This window comes from Protomyctophum parallelum, assembly GCF_964188405.1.
Source record: "Protomyctophum parallelum genome assembly, chromosome: 11".
Lineage (NCBI taxonomy): Eukaryota > Metazoa > Chordata > Actinopteri > Myctophiformes > Myctophidae > Protomyctophum > Protomyctophum parallelum.
In genome coordinates, this window is record NC_139707.1 from 30555977 (window position 1) to 30574625 (window position 18649).

An 18649-nucleotide genomic window follows, 5' to 3' on the forward strand; every position below is an offset into this window, starting at 1 on the left:
TAGTGTGTAACGATTTGCGGGATTTTTGGACAGAATATGGAGGAGCAATATCAAAAAATTAGTTTTTCAAAAGTCAGCTTCCTGGTGGCGCTATAACAGGCCGTTCTGGACAATTTGGGGCAGAAGTTCCATCCAGGGAGTTTGTGTGCAAAATTTGGGATCGACCAGGTTAACGGTGCCGCAGATTAGCTGTTAACAGACGGACGCACACACGGACAGTGTAAAACATACTCTCTCCCCATGCCTTTGGCCTGGTGGAGACAATAATAGACTAAAATAAAGATGTAAATGTGAGTCTAAAATAAAGTTTTATATGTTAAAGAAAAAGTTTGAGTACTTATTCCTGTAAGTTAACATAGGTCAGATGAGATTTCTGCTCTAAGAAAATTAGCTCGACTCCTGTAAGCACTCCAGTAAACTTATGCAACATGTTGCAGTCAAACATTTCAGGTTTCATTGCAGTCCCGGGAAGGGTTAGCTGTGTGTTTATCAGCACTGACCTGAGTCTGCTCTGTACAACTCACAATGCAATGTTTTGTGGAAAAAGGGTTGCCAGGGTCAAAGTGGTTTAAGTATTTGCCCAAAGAGCCTCTCAGCCCCAAGTGGATAATGGACCATAATGAAAAAACCTTGGGCAAAGATGAATTAGACCACTTACAACAGGGCATACTAATGAAAATGTTAAAGCACTTATGTAACCAACTAACCATATGTTAACTCAAATGAGCCTTTTGGTGATTGCCATAACTGCTGAAATCAAAGGCTTCTAACTAGTTGGTATTAACGATTCAAGACCCAATGCCTCCTGCTAGTTCCACATTAAAAAAAACATCACTGGTCTCATGGGCTGCAGTTTAAATCGAAGATCCAATTTCTTTCATTGGTATGGTGAGGAACAAATTAACAATTAAAATGCTGCAAACGATGTAATCACAGCCTCACAAATGATTACCTCCCCTCATTAACCACAGTGGGTAATCCAAGGTTTTTATTTTATTTTAAAAACACTAGTGCAAGTAACAAACCCAACCCCCATCCAACTAACAGAAAGGTACCCTTGAGGAAAATGAACACGGTCAAATAAAACCTTGTCTAAATCAAACTAAATTCAAGCAAATTGCATTACACTACAAGGGTGTCCGCAGTTATTCTCCAGCTCAATAATTTTCCATGAAAATCCAATATAAAGTTCTTTGAACGGAAAAGGTTTTCAAGGTGAATCAACTGGGAGGCGATTAGCCATCTCGTCTATTTCCATTGTTGCTGACGCCAGAGAATGCAATTGCATAATGGCTTCTCACCAAACGATACATAAAAAATGTCCCATATCTTCTCTTTAGACACCTTATATACAGTAACTCAGAGAGGCGGTGTCAGGGAAGCTCTAGACGAATCCTTCATTCATGACAATACGCAAAAGCATCCAGGAGATAACTAGAGAATAATTTGCGTGTGAGGTCGTCGTGTACGGGAGGACAAAGGCCACATTAAAACTGGTGTCCTTATTGTGTTGCCGTCGAGCAGAAACCGTCCATTTCCATAATATAACCTTTTGTGTTTTTTCGAAAATGAATGCCCTACTTGATTATACTACAGCGTCACACAAGTAGCAAATCCACAAGCTTGAAACATGGTGCGAACTGCGAAGCGACACAATTTGAGCTTGTAGATCTGCTACTTTTGGATTTGAATCCTGAAAAGTAACAGTTTCTGGACATATGAGGTTTCCTCCCGAAACTAGAGACAATTTGTTTAAAAATAGCCTATCACATGGCGAAAATTGCAAAAATAGAGGCTTGAACATCTATGTTATGTGTCAAATTGTGGTTAACTGACTGGATTTTTTTCTTAGACCTCTCCTAGTTTGATTATGTTTTAGCTTTTTTTCCTACTAGATCCTCTGCTAGAAAAGCATATAAATAAGTCGCCCCACACGCAGAAAAGGCCTACGGCAACAAACCAAGAACATTTTTTATGTAATGTGATTGTTACGAAAATAAAGAAGAAAATAAAGATTCTTGCACGTAAAAAAGCTCTTACTAAAAAAAGTACTTATTCCATAATAACAGAATTAATTATGATAATCATATATAATATTCCTGTATGTTCCTTTCAAAACAACTAAATAAATGTCCCATATCTTTTCTCTTCTGACATCTTATATACAGTAACTCAGAGGCAGTGTCAGGGCGGCTCTAGACGAATCCTTCATTCATGACACTAAGTGAACACAGCCGGCGTCCATGCAGGCAGATAACTAGAGAATAATTTGGTTTTTGAAGCTGCGATTCAGGTCTTTGTGCGGCAGGACGATGGAGTTGAGAATGATGACCTCTGCAGGGATGGTCACATTACAACCTGAGGAAGAGACAAACATTCAGATTCAGTACTGGTCAGTGGAGTGCAGCGTACCCATGTATTGTTTTGAAAATAGCAGATCTACAAGGCAAGCTCAAAATGCACAGCTTGTAGATGAGCTATTTTCAAATGTTAATGATGCCAGACCAAGGGCACAGCAAGCCTAATCAAACTTGGGATGATGGGAATCGGGGAACAAACAAGGTGTCCCGCCAGGAAAGTTGTGTGTAAATGTGGCACGTACCTAAATAACCTGAGGACCAAGATGAGGCCAGATGGCCATGTCATGGCTAAAGTCTATTGTTATATCAGGAACAGGACATGATTTATTGATGCATTGAAAGATGAGCAATAATGATGACATTATATAAAACCCAATGTCAGGGTAGATGAGCCTCAGACAATCTGTATAACGCATGCTGCTGTGTCTCTGTAGACTAAACCCTCTGCATTGCGTAAATAAAGCCACACTACTTGAACAATTCTCTGGAAGAAGAACCCAGCCACAGAAATCCGCAACAGCCACAATGCCATAGAACAGCGGCTCCCAACCTTTTCTTCTGGATCAGGACACCACATTAAACATTCATTTCAAACATTCATTCATTTCTTTTTTAATAATATCATTAAAATCTTTGTGTTTGCAATACCTTCACGGTCCACCAGTAGGCCCTGCACACAGGTTGGGAATGGCTGCCATAGTGGACAAAGCCATTCCGGATTGATTATTATTACTTTCAACGTGCCGTGCCAAAGATTTGGGTTACAGGTTAAAGCGTCGCATACAAACGTTTATTTTTTAGTAACAGTTTTAGACATGAGGTTTCCACCTGACAGAGACAGACGAGATACACACGGTGCAGCCAGGATCAGAGTCTTCTTACCCAGAATAGTAATTGAGGGTGTGAGTTTTCCTTCTCTAAACAGGGTCTCACTGTCGATCTTTGCATAGGGGTCGTTGGGGTTGGGGTCGCTTGGAGTTCCCTCCACTCTGGCCCACTTGCCAATGGTGCTGTCCCATCCCACAATGCAATTCAAAACACAGCTGTGATCCTTTACACAGAGCCGTGGGATAAAAGACGACAAGGAGGAGGAAGACAAAATCGTTAATTTCATTATTATACCAGGCTGAGTCAAGGCATCTTATTAGAAGCAGTTGTCACCAATAAATACATTTGAAAGACCTAGAACTCTGAGAGTGACCGGGTCAATTTGGGAGTGGGACCCTATAGGACCAGAACCGTTAAAATCCTAAATGATTCCCAACCCTAGTCATCGATGCTCTAAGCAGCGGCTCAGCTACTGTAGTGTCCACAGTGCTTCACAATTTATGAATTATGCTTAGGTAATTTGTTTTATCTTTGATATTAGAGCTTCTGTAAGTTTGACATGTTTGTAAGAAAAGAAAATGGCTAGGGTGTTCAGTAAAGATATCTCCCTATCTCGCCAAGCTTTAGTAAACAGATCTTTAGATTTTCATACCAATTTTAGCCAAACAGGAATGAGAACTCATTCAAAGATAACTTATCAGCATAGAATGGATATTGTACCCTCACAGTACAGCAGGAAAAGGTCTTGCATGGCGTCTACACAAGTATGCTACGCCTACGACTGGCGCAAGAAAGATTGAATCACAAAATGTTTCCTTACACAAACAGTGTGTGTTTACCTGTAGAGTTGCACCGTGCAGGATGACGGATTCTCTCACTCTGACTCCAGCACCAATAGTTACTCCGGTGCCAATGGACACATTGGGACCCAACTGTGGAGAGGAACAACACAAGAGATTGTCACTATAAACCACATCTGATTAGCATTTCATAATGTGGAGAGAAGACAGTTTAACTGCTTTGAATGTGGTATGCCGATTATATTGTATTGTGATAGAAAAATAAAAACATTTGGGAAAAAGACAAAATAGTAGATGATCTAGAAAATCTCAAATCACAATAATTCCTCTGATACTTTGACTAATTCCGCATGGCACCATTGTGCAAATATAAAATATGCCTTAAATGCTTATTCCATTAATTGATGTTCACAACTATATACCGGTATGTATATATATATACTGCATCTTTAAAAAACTAAAGAAAAAAAACAATCTCGAATATCCAATTAATTGAAAATGTAATGTACAGTGTAGCACCTTACCACAGCAGTTGGGTCTATGTTGGCTGTAGGATGAATATAGACATTACCTAAAGGAACACGACATGCAGCATGATTATCAATCCTACATCTGAATGAAAGAAAATAATAATATTGTACTGTATTCGGCTAAGCTAACATAAACATACCACTTATTTTGGGCCCGCCCTCTTCATTGGAGGCCAGTCTCTCAGGGTGGGTTTTGTGGTACTGGTTGAGGTAGAGACGACTGGCATAGATGGCAGAGCTGTTGAGAGACGGTGAGAATAAACCATAAAACACAGTCCAGGGAGAAGGTACATGTCTATGTCCAATATATCTTTATTTGGGTATACAGTAACATTGGAGAGCAATGGAGACCAACAGTTAACAGGGGGAGAGAGACGAGGAGTGACACGCAGCAAAGGTCTTCAGGCTCGCCGCCAGGCTACACCAGAGAGTTATTATTAAAAAAATATATTACTGAGCACCTTTGACATTGGTGACATTGCATCCAGCAGTTTAAAATCCTATCTATCTTACAATTCATTTCTCCCCTTTCAAATTGGCCGCGCTGGCTGCTTCCCTGGGGGGCAATAACCCCCACTTATAAAATCAGTGGTCTATGCACTGAGACCCAGACAAGACTGTATTGTTTATTCGCCAGCCCCCTCCACCTGCATTAAATGCATTTTTCTAATAAATCATTACTGTGTTCTGTGTACAGTACCTGCTTGGAGTACCAGATGAGACAAAATTCACCATCAGATATACAATATGATCGATTTCAGTACGGTCACATAGGGTCACATTGCTAAGTACAGTATGATAATGTATTGACCCACATGACGTCACAAGGGGCCTAAAAATAAAACTAAAACCTTTTGGGGTTGTTCTATAAATGAAGTCGGGCAATTACTATAGTCTGGTGGTTGCCTTGTTACTTACAATGCATCGAGACTCCTTGTGAGCATGTAGAGCTGCTATTTTCTAAAAGATTGTGAACCATTTAGAAAGCACTCGCCTAAAAATGAATGACATGCCCCAAAACAAAACATGGATGCCAGGTTACAGGTTGTTAAGCGTTGACAGCATATGTAAGATGATTAATGTGCTCACCCAGCAGACTTGATCTGGCTCCAGAAGCTGAGGGTCTTGTAAACGTAGAGCTTGCCCTGTCCTGCCATGGCAGTGAAAATGTCCTGCTCCAGCCGGATGGCTTCAGCCCGGTGCCAGCCGTTTGTGGGCTCCTCTCTAAAAAAAGGGGGGGGGAAAGGGCCTGATTTACACTTTAATGATGACAATAGAGCGCCGAAGTCCTGACGTCACTCGCTCATCCCTTCGATTCCCCTGGTTCACGGAAGTAATTTCTCTATGGAGAATAACATGGGATCATCTTAAAATCGTTGTAAAATCGCTGTGGTCCAAAAATAAACAAGCTGTCTCTGCGTTATTGTCAGGGAGGTGTCTCTGTATTGTTTACAACCGTCAGTCACTCATATATGATGAGTTTCTAGCGAAAATGTAACTAATTCAGTAGCAGTAACAATAGCGTTTTCTCTCTGTCAGTTGATACTTCATATCCATATGAGTGAAGCGGCCTGGATGATTTGTTTATTTTTTTTAACAGTTATTATATGAGGCAAAATCCCGCTATGGGGATTACAATGCAAATAGAAAGTACATGAACATGCAGATTTGCGCCCTCTGCCGATGTTGACGTCAGACTTCGGTGCTCTATAACTGATATTCAACTGGGTTAATTGATTGTGATAGCCCAAAGATAAAAGGAAATGTTAAGGAAAATATGAATGAAAGGAATATTAAAAAGCAATATGGTATCCACAATGAAAGTTTATCCAAAGAGGAGTAGGGTGTGGTTGAAGACAAAGCATGGCTAGTAGTGAGATCTTGGGAATATTGTGTAACCCAACCTTTTATTTTGTGTGTCCTCACATCTGCAAAGTGTCTTTACATCTCATGATAATGCACTAAAAGCAAGTGACAAACACAAAACACCCAATATAGGCCACCATGTGAGCTCTCCCTTCTCTCTAAGATATCGTCTCTGTCAGGTGGAAACCTCACATGTCCAAAACGGTTACTTACTGTGCAACAGCGCCCCCTGTTGGTACCCTAAACATAGGGACATACATAGGGATGGACATAGGGACATTGCTGTTCCTGTTGCACCACTCAAAAACACAGCAAAAGTAGCACATCTACATGCTCAAAATGTGTCGCTTCGCACCACACTTCCGAGATGGTGGATCTTCTACTCTGCATGCTTTTGTGGTTTTGTGTGACGCTGTAGTATGATCAAGTAGGGCATTCATTTATTTTTAAAATAAATAAATGAAGAGATGAGGTTTCCACCCCGACAGCAACAATTTACTGTATATCACACACACAGACACCATTGATGAACTTGAAATGTGAAAGTCTAATTATAAAGAGTGAGGTACACATCCAGGAGCCAAACATATTTGTTTTGCTAAGCACTGATAGCATGTGTCCTTCCTTACTACCAGAGCAGGAAAGGGGTACTCTGCCTTATCACAAATACACTATGAGACTATCTGGCCCCCCCCTTGCCCGATATTCCCCAGTAAATGATATGGTTCAAAATTTTAATCTTAAACTAGAGTCAGCTCTTGATATAGTGGCTCCTTTGAAAACAAAAAAGAAACATAACACCAGAGTGACGCCCTGGTTAAATGAGCATACACGCTCACTGAAGCAAGAATGTCGTAGAACTGAGCGAGCTTGGAGAAAAAATAAACTCACCACCCACCTAGAGATTCTTAAAAAGTCAACAGTCACCTATAACAAAGCCTTGCGTCTAGCAAGGCAGGCATATTTCTCTGGCATTATTAACGAGAACAAGAAAAATGCCAGAGTCCTATTCTCTACCATTGATCGACTTTTAAACCCCCCCCAGTCCTACAAGCAGTCATTCCCGGCCTCTAAAGCTATTAAGTGTAATGAGTTTGCATGCTTTTTTGATAACAAAATCTTTAACATTAGAGCTGATATTATGAATGGTGCTGCTGCTAGCGCAAACCTTCAAACAGCAGCTAATGGTCCCAGGGTAGATCTCTCCAGCGGGGAGCCTATTGTCGTTTTGCGCAATTGATGAAGACGAACTCCGCAAAACCATATCACAGATGACATCTTCCTCCTGTTCATTGGATACAATTCCCACCACCTTTCTCAAAGAGGTCTTAGACAGTGTGATTGGAGATATCCAAAAAATAATAAACAGCTCTCTACAATCAGGCATCTTCCCAGACTCGCTGAAGACTGCCGTAGTTAGGCCCCTACTCAAGAAACACAATCTTGATCCCTCTGTTTTGGGTAACTATCGACCCATTTCAAATCTACCCTTTCTGGGCAAGGTTTTAGAAAAATGCATATCTCATCAATTGGATGTATTTCTACAGAACAATAATGTGCACAACAAATTCCAATCTGGCTTTAGGAAAAATCACATCACATCTAATATCCCGATTACTGTCCAACTCCTAATTATAAAAAAGTAATTGATTTGAATAAAATGAGCTTGATGATCGGCTATTTTCGTGCGAGTGGTTGTTGTACGACAAATCAGACGATAATAAAAAAAAAATCTCTTCTGCTTTCGTGCCGATACATTATATAAAAATAATGATAATAATAATGCGCTTCACGATTATTTACTACAGTTAGAGAACATAGATAGAGTCCACGACACACCCAACACCAGTGCACTTCTACAACCACACTGTACAACCTGCTTGTACCAACTTACCCATCATATGGATATCTGGCGAATGTGGGGGTGAGAACGGGAAACAGAAATCATGGCGGAGGAAGAGGAGGCGGAGGAGGAGAAAAAAAAAGACAAATGAAGAGACCCAAAGGAAAAGGAAATTAATGGTATGCACACACACAGATCCCCCCCATCGAGGCCCTCGTCCTCCACTCACAACAGCATGTCCTGTTGGTTCTTCTGGAACACTGCACCGATGTGCTGGAAGATGTCAGGTGTGAACAGGTAGATCCCACAGTTGATGATGTCGCTCACAAACGTGCTGGGCTTCTCCACGTAATGCAAGACCTGAGAGAAATGTCCAAAGGTTGAAAGGAGGGGAGTATGACATTTTCGTTGAAATGCAGGAGCGAACACAATTTGTTCTCGGTCGTGCGACTGTGTCACATGTAGCGGATATAGAACCACCACAGAGTGAGCTTGTAGACCTGCTACTTTTTGACGCATGATTGAGCATAACTAAAGGGCACAAATGTGTATTGCTTGTTACCCGATTATAAACAACATGTGCAGAACTGGATCCATACCTCATGTGTTTCCTGGTTTTCAACAATACAGCCATAGTTCATAGACTGCTTTCTGTTAGCCTAGTGGAAGGAGAGAGTTGATGATGTTATATCACACAATGTTAAATCCAATTATTTGACCACAGCCAGCATTCCAACATAATAATATGGAAACAATAATCAATTACGGTATACCAAAACGGAGAACATTCTGAGTACTGTAACTGTTGATCATTACTGCACCAGATGCAGCATGAATGAATGAATTAATGTAAAGCTCAAAGAATTAAAATAGGTGCAATATAATAAAAAACAAAATAAAAAATACACCCGTGTGAACTGAGCGATTGTGTGTGTGTGTGTGTGTGTGTGTGTGTGTGTGTGTGTGTGTGTGGAATGCAACCCCAATTAGCTGACTGCTCACAGTGCTGAGTGTGAATGGCCTGGCTGCTCAGCAGTGGCCCCAATGCAACCCCAATGATCTGTAGGGGTCAATGGGTCATACTCTAAACAGACATAGGGACATAGAGTCCACCCATTGCCCTTCTTTGGAGCGGTGTGCACAGCTCAAATAACAAACAACAAGCCTCACTGACCACAAAATACTATGATTTTCTTTTCACAGCATGAAATACAAGCACAGCTTGTCAATCAGGAAAAGTCTTACTGTTGTCCCCAGGATAACAAAGCCGTCAGGTTCTCCGTGTTCCTTCTGAAAGTTGAGCATCTCTGGCAGAGGAAACTCTGAACAGACGTCAGCGTTCAGGACAAAGAAGGCCTCCGGGCTTCCAGAGAGAATCTGATCTCTGAAGTGATAGATTCCCCCTCCGGTACCCAAACCTGCATACTCCTGCAAATACCTGGCCAACACAAAGAGCAATGGATGCTGGCTTTACTTCTGCTGGTGGCACACAGAAGCAGAGAAACTAAAACCGCACACACAGGAACAAGTGAGAATGCCCAATTCAACCTTAGAACATATACAGTAAGTTATAGGCAAAAAAACATATTCTGAAATATCTATTGTGTTGTAATTTGTTTGTTTAATTTTATGCTATGTTTACTGTAATCAGGGCGTTATTGGAAAAGAGAGCTTGCGCTCAATTGACCTTCCTGAATAAATAAATTATTGTTTTATTTTATTTTAAACTATAATCTGTATGATGACCATAGTATGTGTGGTAGTGGGGTGTGGTTTGATGTTATAGGTGAGAGTCGAGGCCTGCCGCCCCAGCCCCACACAACAGGTTTTTGTGTCTCAAATGAATATGACTGGGCTGATTGGTTGTGTCAATCCAGTCAATCTAGTCTCACGAGCCAGACTAGATTGCCATAGTGGGCTACAGTACAGTAAGACTACAGTCTTATACCTGGCTCTCTTTTTTCCTTTGTCTTGCAGTGATACTGAGGCCAGGCAGACTAGGATCATCACACCCCGTTGAGAGCTTTTAGTTTGGCTATTTTTAATGTCACTGTGGTATGATAATCAATCAATGAAGTAGGGCATTAATTTCCGGAAAAACACAGCTTGCGCTTGTAGATAGTCTATTTTTGAAAATAAATACAAATAATAATAATAATAATAATAAGTTCTCTTCTGTGGGTCCCTGGCACAACATATTTTCAGGCAGGGGTCTGTGACCAAATAAAATTTTGGGGATCCTTGACATGAAAATGTTTGAGAACCACTGGCATACAGAATGTGTGTACTTTCATGACTGTGTTGTTTACCTAATGGAGATTTTGAATTCCTGCTGTGCATTTGTCAAGAATCTGGTGAGTTCTTCATTTGGTTGATAAAAGCCCATGAGCAAAATCTCCTTCATATTTGGTACCTACGGAATACATAAGATGTCACATATTAGACAGAATTAGAGACACAGGCTGATACAGTATATACAAAAAGAATGTTGTACATTTCCCCAGGAACTTAAGAAAGACTACCAACAATACTTGTATAGGAATAGGACTAAGTGACAACCAGGAATAGTCTGGTGAGTGGTGACCACCGGAGAGACGGGTGGCAGCCGGAAATTAGACGGCACCCGGGAGCAGTATGGGTTAGCGCCCCAGCCTGTGTCTTCCGTGAGGAAGAAGCCCAACAAACCCGCGGTGAGGCCTTTAGGAGGGCCATGCAAGCCTCAAGCGGAGCCGGCGGCACCACCAAGGGCAAGGTGGAGCCTGCGGAACCGTTGCGGCTTGAGAATCCACCATTCCTGAATAAAGTGCCTGGTGCTGGGAGTCTGGTGCAACGCACAGGGCCTGACCTGGTGAGAGCAGGAGTGGACCTGGTGAGACGTAGGAGGGGCCCGGACAGGTGTCAACCCACAGAGCCTAGTCCTTCCATGTGCCAGAATGGTACCTCCCAGCCCCGGCAGAGTAGTTCAGGAGGAATGGATTGTGTGGCCCTGGTTTTTCCCTAATGGGACTTATCGAGGGTAGCTACTGGGACGTAAGTCGGGACTTGATCACTCCCGGCTGGGTAACCTGAGTGAGGGGTATGATGTTGCGAAACTTGCGAGACCCGAAACCCTGTTGACCTTGGGATACATCACTGAGGATACGTCCCAGGTGCATCCATTTATGTATGTATTTTGTTATAGTTCTTCTATTTATAGTGACTCATAGGAATAGACTAAGTGACAACCAGGAATAGTCTGGTGACCACCGGAGAGACGGGTGGCAGCCGGAAATTAGACGGCACCCGGGAGCAGTATGGGTTAGCGCCCCAGCCCGTGTCTTCTGTGAGGAAGAAGCCCAACAAACCCACGGTGAGGCCTTTAGGAGGGCCATGCAAGCCTCAAGCGGAGCCGGCGGCACCACCAAGGGCAAGGTGGAGCCTGCGGAACCGTTGCGGCTTGAGAATCCACCATTCCTGAATAAAGTGCCTGGTGCTGGGAGTCTGGTGCAACGCACAGGGCCTGACCTGGTGAGAGCAGGAGTGGACCTGGTGAGACGTAGGAGGGGCCCGGACAACCCACAGAGCCTAGTCCTTCCATGTGCCAGAATAGTACCTCCCAGTCCCGGCAGAGTAGTTCAGGAGGAATGGATTGTGTGGCCCTGGTTTTTCCCTAATGGGACTTATCGAGGGTAGCTACTGGGACGTAAGTCGGGACTTGATCACTCCCGGCTGGGTCACCTGAGTGAGGGGTATGATATTGCGAGACCCGAAACCCCGATGACCTTGGGATACATCACTGAGGATACGTCTCAGATGCATCCATTTATGTATGTATTTTGTTATAGTATTATTTCCAACACCCTATATTGTATACTTTGTTTATTCAAAATCATAACATGCCACGATGCAAGACAGTGTGAGCTTTTAGATCTGATATTTTGGATTAGGGTTATGAAAATGAAGGAGCGCAAGGTTCTGTGATGTTTTAGATCAGCAATTTTCACAACACTGTGGTGTCAAACAAGTTTATTAAATCTATGAAAAAGTTGAATCCGCAACACAACTGTAAGTGGCGACCCTATAGTGGGTTGCTTGGTGCTTCATCTCCCTCTTAGCTAAGGAGTCCTTGGCCTGAAAAACGTTGGCCTAAATGTTTATATGAAGTCACCCACCTTTGCACATGCTTCGATGTGATGCTGGAGCATCGGAACTCCAGCTACTGGAAACAAGGGTTTGGGAACTTCAAATGACAGGGGCCTAAACCTTGTGCCTGCAAAACAATAGCTTTTAATTCATGATTACATTAATTAAACAAACAATTGAATATGATTACATGTAGCCTAATTGACAATCGGATGAGGTACATTAATTTACTGTTCTGCAGTGCTTACTGTTGGCTGTGTATGCTCGCATTGATTCTGATGAGCATTGATCGATCAGATGGTTCATATTATTGCTTTGCTTGTTTGGTGTTATGCTTAGCCGCAATTTGCAACTCTAGATTTTTTTACAATGGGCTAAAAAAATCTAGAGTTGCAAATTGCAGCTAGTGTTATGCTATGATATTCCATGCCATTATTTTAAACAAACCCACCACACAAATGCATGTCATGCTCATAATGGTAACACACTAAGTAGTGGGCAGTTGGGCACCTCGATGTAGAATTGGCTAATAATAATCAAAAATGTTAAAATGCAATATTTGGAGCTGTCTCAAGTAACGTGAAGTCTCAAGTAACTTGAATGTATACATACATGTTTAGAACATGATTTAACATTTGACTATTAAGGTCTAATATATTTCATAGCAACAAAACCTGTATATCCATCCAGTCATTTTGGGCATAAACATAAAGTTGAAGGATAAATGCCATTCCATTTAGGTCTGATACCGTGGTTGTTCACATCATACTTGACATTTCTTGAGAACATTTCCAAAATAGCACGTTTTACACGGAGGTGCCCACTTAGTGCCCAGTGCCCACTCTTCTGTATCATAATACACATAATAGTAACAGACTACAGTACACAGCGTTCAGTCTAATAAACAACTGCACATCATCGCATCCAGTGAAGGGACATATTCTCACCTTTCTGAGGACCTCCGATTAAAATCACTGCCTTCAACATGTTGATTAAAGATGAAAATGTGATTGAAGATGAGAAAATGTGACACAAACATAAACCCTCTGACAGGAGCTCAGCTGTTCCTCCACCTACACGTCACTCTACTATCAATTACTATATTCCACTTCCTTCTTCCGGAGCTCTGCATCCCATAGCCCAGAGGGACGGTCCACGCTCTGATTGGATACACATGGGTTGCCTATAGCAACCAACACGACCATCCCTCCGCGCCAGAGACAGATTTGCCTTCTTCAATAATAACTCTGTATGAGGTCTGACTGCAGTAGTAGCAGTGGTGGTAGAAAGTAACTAAGAACATTTACTCAAGTACTGTACTTAAGTACAATTTTGAGATATTTGTGCTGTACTTGAGTATTTCCAATACTTGTACTTCTACTCCACTATACATCTTACTCCACTGCATTTATTTATTTAAACTTCAGTTACTATTTACTTAATTTGTAGATTTTGATTATTATTACAAAACATACATTAACACACACACACACACACACACACACACACACACACACACACACACACACACACACACACACACACACACACAAACACACACACACAAACAAACATTTTGCCAAACATATGGCTGAGTCGAGGCCTGTCGCCCCAGCCCCACACAACAGGTTTTTGTATGAAATGTCTCAAATGAATATGACTGGGCTGATTGGTTGTGTCAATCCAGTCAATCTAGTCTCACGAGCCAGACTAGATTGCCATAGTGGGCTACAGTACAGTAAGACTACAGTCTTATACTTGGCTCTCTTTTTTCCTTTGTCTTGCAGTGATACTGAGGCCAGGCAGACTAGGATCATCACACCCCGTTGAGAGCTTTTAGTTTGGCTATTTTTAATGTCACTGTGGTATGATAATCAATCAATGAAGTAGGGCATTAATTTCCGGAAAAACACAGCTTGCGCTTGTAGATAGTCTATTTTTGAAAATAAATACAAATAATAATAATAATAATAAGTTCTCTTCTGTGGGTCCCTGGCACAACATATTTTCAGGCAGGGGTCTGTGACCAAATAACATTTTGGGGATCCTTGGCGCTAAAACAGGCCAAGTTGCGTCTCACACACACACACACACACACCACACACACACACACACACACACACACACACACACACACACACACACACACACACACACACACACACACACACACACACACACACACACACACACACACACACAACAAACATGTTTAAATTACTCCTAAACATTTTGCCAAACATATGGCTGACAGGAAATGAGGAGAGAGATGGGGGAGTGACATGCCGTAAAGACCGTCGGGATATTACTTTTGATATTAAAGTATTACTGTTGATATTACTTTTGTATTAATCTTTAGGGCCCCACATCACACCTTAGAAAGCACAAGTCTATTTAAACGTGTTTTTTTTTACTGGGGGGTCATATTTTGATGAGGTAACTGCCTGTCATAATTTCACCCCCACCCACATCCCTATCTAAGTATTGGACAGTAATTAAGATGTTGACATTACTTTTGTATTCATTTATAAGGCCCCAGCTGTCCTTCAATTGTTTTTTTGACTGGGGGGTCATATTTTGATGAGGTAACTGCCTGTCATAATTTCACCCCCACCCACATCCCTATCTAAGTATATTGGACAGTAATTAAGATGTTGATATTACGTTTGTATTCATTTATAAGGCCCCAGCTGTCCTTCAATTGTTTTTTGACTGGGGGGGGTCATATTTCCTCAAATGGATTTGATGACCTCCTCCTCCTGCTGTTCACCAATGTCCTTCTCCTTGCACTGCGTGAAAAGGAGTTAAGGGGCAATTATGGGCACTAGATTTTGTGCATTCTATTACAGTGTTGTTTTTTTCTCTCACTACCAGAGGGGAGAGCAACTACCAGAGGGGACTGCGAATTGCCTGGTAATATCTGGTCTCTATCTTCATATTATTATCAATATCTATATACCGTATAGTAACAAGGTCACTGGTTTGATAAGAGCGCAGGTGCCTGCAATCTGAATTAAAAACATTGCCTACAGTATAATATGTTAACTGGCTGGGGAAATACAGTGAGCTTTATAGAGACAGGATGGCGGCAGAGATATAAATAATATTATAAATGATAAAATAGGGCCGTGAAATATGAACAACCGGATGGAACAATGTGACATGACATTAAGTAGGGATGGGATGAAAACATAATTTTCCCAAACATGGGGCAAAACACAAAACAGGGAACAGGCCAAAGTTAAAGATGATTAGGGATGTGCATGGTGACAAATATGAGTGACATGGAGAAACCTTGACATTAATTGTGGGCAAAATCTAATCTATCCATCAACAGTAATGAGAGTACTTGTGATTAGTTACTTTCCACCCCTGACAATTGTGAACAATTCCATGTAGATAGATCTTAATTTTGATTTTTTTTTTGTGTAACCTGAGGCATGTTGTACTAAACTCGTTACCACCCAAGGCCCAAGGCAAATGAAGACACAGGTTTTCATTTGCATACAGTATAGGGTTACGTTTTCCCATGGGAGGTCCATTATTGAGAAATATATCCCATATTTTCGTTACTAACATATACAGTATAAAACTATAACACACAGCTGGATTTTGACTTTCAGAGATGTTCATTAAAATGTAACCTGAAGTAAAATGGCTCTCCCATGGCAGCATTTATAACTCATCGTCACTGTCGGGTGGAAACCTCATATGTCAAATAAAAAAATCACACCTGTGTGAACCGAGTGGTGCAACTCCCCTCTCTCCCCCCTCCTCTCTCTCTCTCTCTCTTTATTTATTATGGATATCAATCCGCGTCGCTGAGAACTATTTTTTCATTATTATTTTGGGTCGGCCTTTCCTTCTTTAGCATACCTAGACCGGATTGCGCATGCGAGCTTCCGTCCACGGGGGTCGGCCTTTCCTTCTTTAGCGTACCTAGACCGGATCGCGCATGCGAGCTGCCGTCCACCTCCCATTATACAGGCAGACTAAAAGCTTCAATAACTCCTAATCTACGGAGCTCTCCATGGTTTGGTCAATTAGCGCGATGTTCAGAGGTCTTTGCTGATTATCCGGTGGTCTAGATGGAAACATTGGTGCTTTCTAGAGCAAGGATGGCTATATTTTAGCTCGCTAGCATTGACGCTATTTATTTAGCACAAGATGTGAGGCGCGCATTGTACACACACGCGCGGATATTGCTGGCCATTGCTGGTTTCACGCATGCGCACACCACTCGTGCTCATGATACATGATACATGATACATGGACATTCCTGGTTGTAGGAGTGGTTGCACCGGTGTTCACTCTCCATTCCTACATGCTGCCACTCCTACATTGACTTCTAATTGTCGGAATGGTGGTATGCTTCATATTTGTAAACATCCCACCATTCCGACAGAACAAAGTCCCACCATTCCGACAGGGACCCGCGGCAGAAAAAGTCCCACCATTCCGACAGATCACTTTCACAACTATTTATTTATTTATTATTTATATTTATATTTATATTTATATTTATATTTATATTTATATTTATATTTATGTATTTATTTATTATTTTATTTATTTATTATTTTATTTATTTATTATTTATTTATTTAAATAGTATTATTTATATTTATTTATTATTTTATTTATTATTATTAATTAATTAATTATTTTATTTATATTAATATAAATATTATTATTTATTTATTTTTATTTTTATTTATTTTTCATTTTATTTATGGTTTATTGATTATAGTACAAATGGTTTACAACTATTTATTTATTATTATTTATATTAATATAATATATTTTTTTTTATATATATATATATATATATTTTTTATGGTTTATTGATTATAGTACAAATGGTTTATCCTGCTTGAATATTATCGAATGTAATAGCATGAATTACTCAATTGAATTATTAATTTAACTCTGAATTATATTCAGCTAGGATACAGTGTTTGATATTGATTGCCTATTCTATGCAACAGTGTTTGATCTCATGTTGATTACCTATTCTATGCAACAGTGTTTCATCTCATAATTAGTGCAGCAGAGTACTCTTTTTACTGCCTTGCTTAGATTGGTCAGTTCTTGATTGAATGTTTGTGATTGGTGCTCTTTTTCTTTGGTCAGTGTCATGTCAGTATCATGGTCAGTGTCATGTCAGTATCATGGTCAGTATCATGTCAGTGTCATGGTCGGTGTCATGGTCAGTGTCATGGTCGGTGTCATGGTCAGTGTCATGTCAGTTTCATGGTCAGTGTCATGTCAGTATCATGGTCAGTGTCATGTCAGTATCATGGTCAGTGTCATGTCAATATCATGGTCAGTGTCATGTCAGTATCATGGTCAGTGTCATGTCAGTATCATGGTCAGTGTCATGGTCAGTGTCATGTCAGTGTCATGGTCAGTGTCATGCCTGTATCATGGTCAGTGCCATGTCAGTATCATGGTCAGTGTCATGCCTGTATCATGGTCAGTGTCATGTCAGTATCATGGTCAGTATCATGTCAGTATCATGGTCAGTGTCATGTCAGTGTCATGGTCAGTGTCATGCCAGTATCATGGTCAGTGTCATGTCAGTATCATGTCAGTGTCATGGTCAGTATCATGTCAGTATCATGGTCAGTATCATGTCAGTGTCATGGTCAGTATCATGTCAGTATCATGGTCAGTATCATGTCAGTGTCATGGTCAGTATCATGTCAGTATCATGGTCAGTATCATGTCAGTGTCATGGTCAGTATCATGTCAGTGTCATGGTCAGTATCATGTCAGTATCATGTCAGTATCATGGTCAGTATCATGTCAGTGTCATGGTCAGTATCATGTCAGTGTCATGGTCAGTATCATGTCAGTATCATGGTCATTATCATGTCAGTGTCATGGTCAGTATCATGTCAGTGTCAAGGTCAGTGTCATGTCAGTATCATGGCTAAAATGTAATAAAAACTCAATCAGCTCATATATTATAAAGACATTATTGCATTATGAAGTTTTATTACAGTATGAGTCGCCTATGTGGAGGTTCTTAATGTAACACATTATTACATTATAGAAAAATCTATTAAGTTATGTGCTCGTCTTTTAATTAAATTATGAGCTGATTATTACATTATAAGTTGCTACACACCCCTTAAAACATTGCCTTGAAAATACATTTAAGATTTGTGGACTGTCGGAATGGTGGGACTAAACTGTGTCGGAATGGGGGGATGTCGGAATGGCAACATGTCGGAATGGGGGCATGTCGGAATGGGGGGATGTCGGCATGGCAGCATGTAGGAATGGAGGGATGCA

At 41.0% G+C, this 18649-nt stretch overlaps 1 protein-coding gene across 2 annotated transcripts; it reads right to left on the reverse strand.

Moving 5' to 3' along the window:
• Positions 1-980: 980 nt before the first annotated feature.
• LOC310866571 (mannose-1-phosphate guanylyltransferase regulatory subunit alpha-A) lies at positions 981-13427 on the reverse strand. 2 transcript variants are annotated; one of them, XR_014569935.1, is made up of 13 exons: positions 13297-13427; positions 12379-12476; positions 10537-10640; positions 9473-9665; positions 8827-8886; positions 8457-8587; positions 5608-5742; positions 4659-4756; positions 4513-4559; positions 4028-4120; positions 3243-3411; positions 1893-2358; positions 981-1677 (listed from the first exon to the last, which is right to left on the reverse strand). XR_014569935.1 is itself a non-coding variant. In XM_083776218.1 (12 exons), exons 1-12 carry the CDS (start codon positions 13334-13336, stop codon positions 2258-2260), a joined length of 1269 nt encoding a protein of 422 aa, XP_083632344.1. In that variant the 5' UTR covers positions 13337-13427; the 3' UTR covers positions 981-2257. The 2 variants fall into 2 exon arrangements, 1 of the variants encoding a protein (XP_083632344.1); XM_083776218.1 differs by having other exon boundaries at positions 981-2358.
• Between the last annotated feature and the right edge of the window lie 5222 nt (positions 13428-18649).

Coding starts and splice junctions, on each gene's coding strand:
- LOC310866571 (XM_083776218.1), bottom strand. CDS start 13,336: ATGTTGAAGGCAGTGATTTTAATCGGAGGTCCTCAGAAAG. Junction 9,666..10,536: donor GAATTCAAAATCTCCATTAG/GTAAACAACACA, acceptor TGTGTTGGCCAG/GTATTTGCAGGAGTATGCAG. Junction 4,757..5,607: donor AGCCAGATCAAGTCTGCTGG/GTGAGCACATTA, acceptor GTCTCTCAACAG/CTCTGCCATCTATGCCAGTC.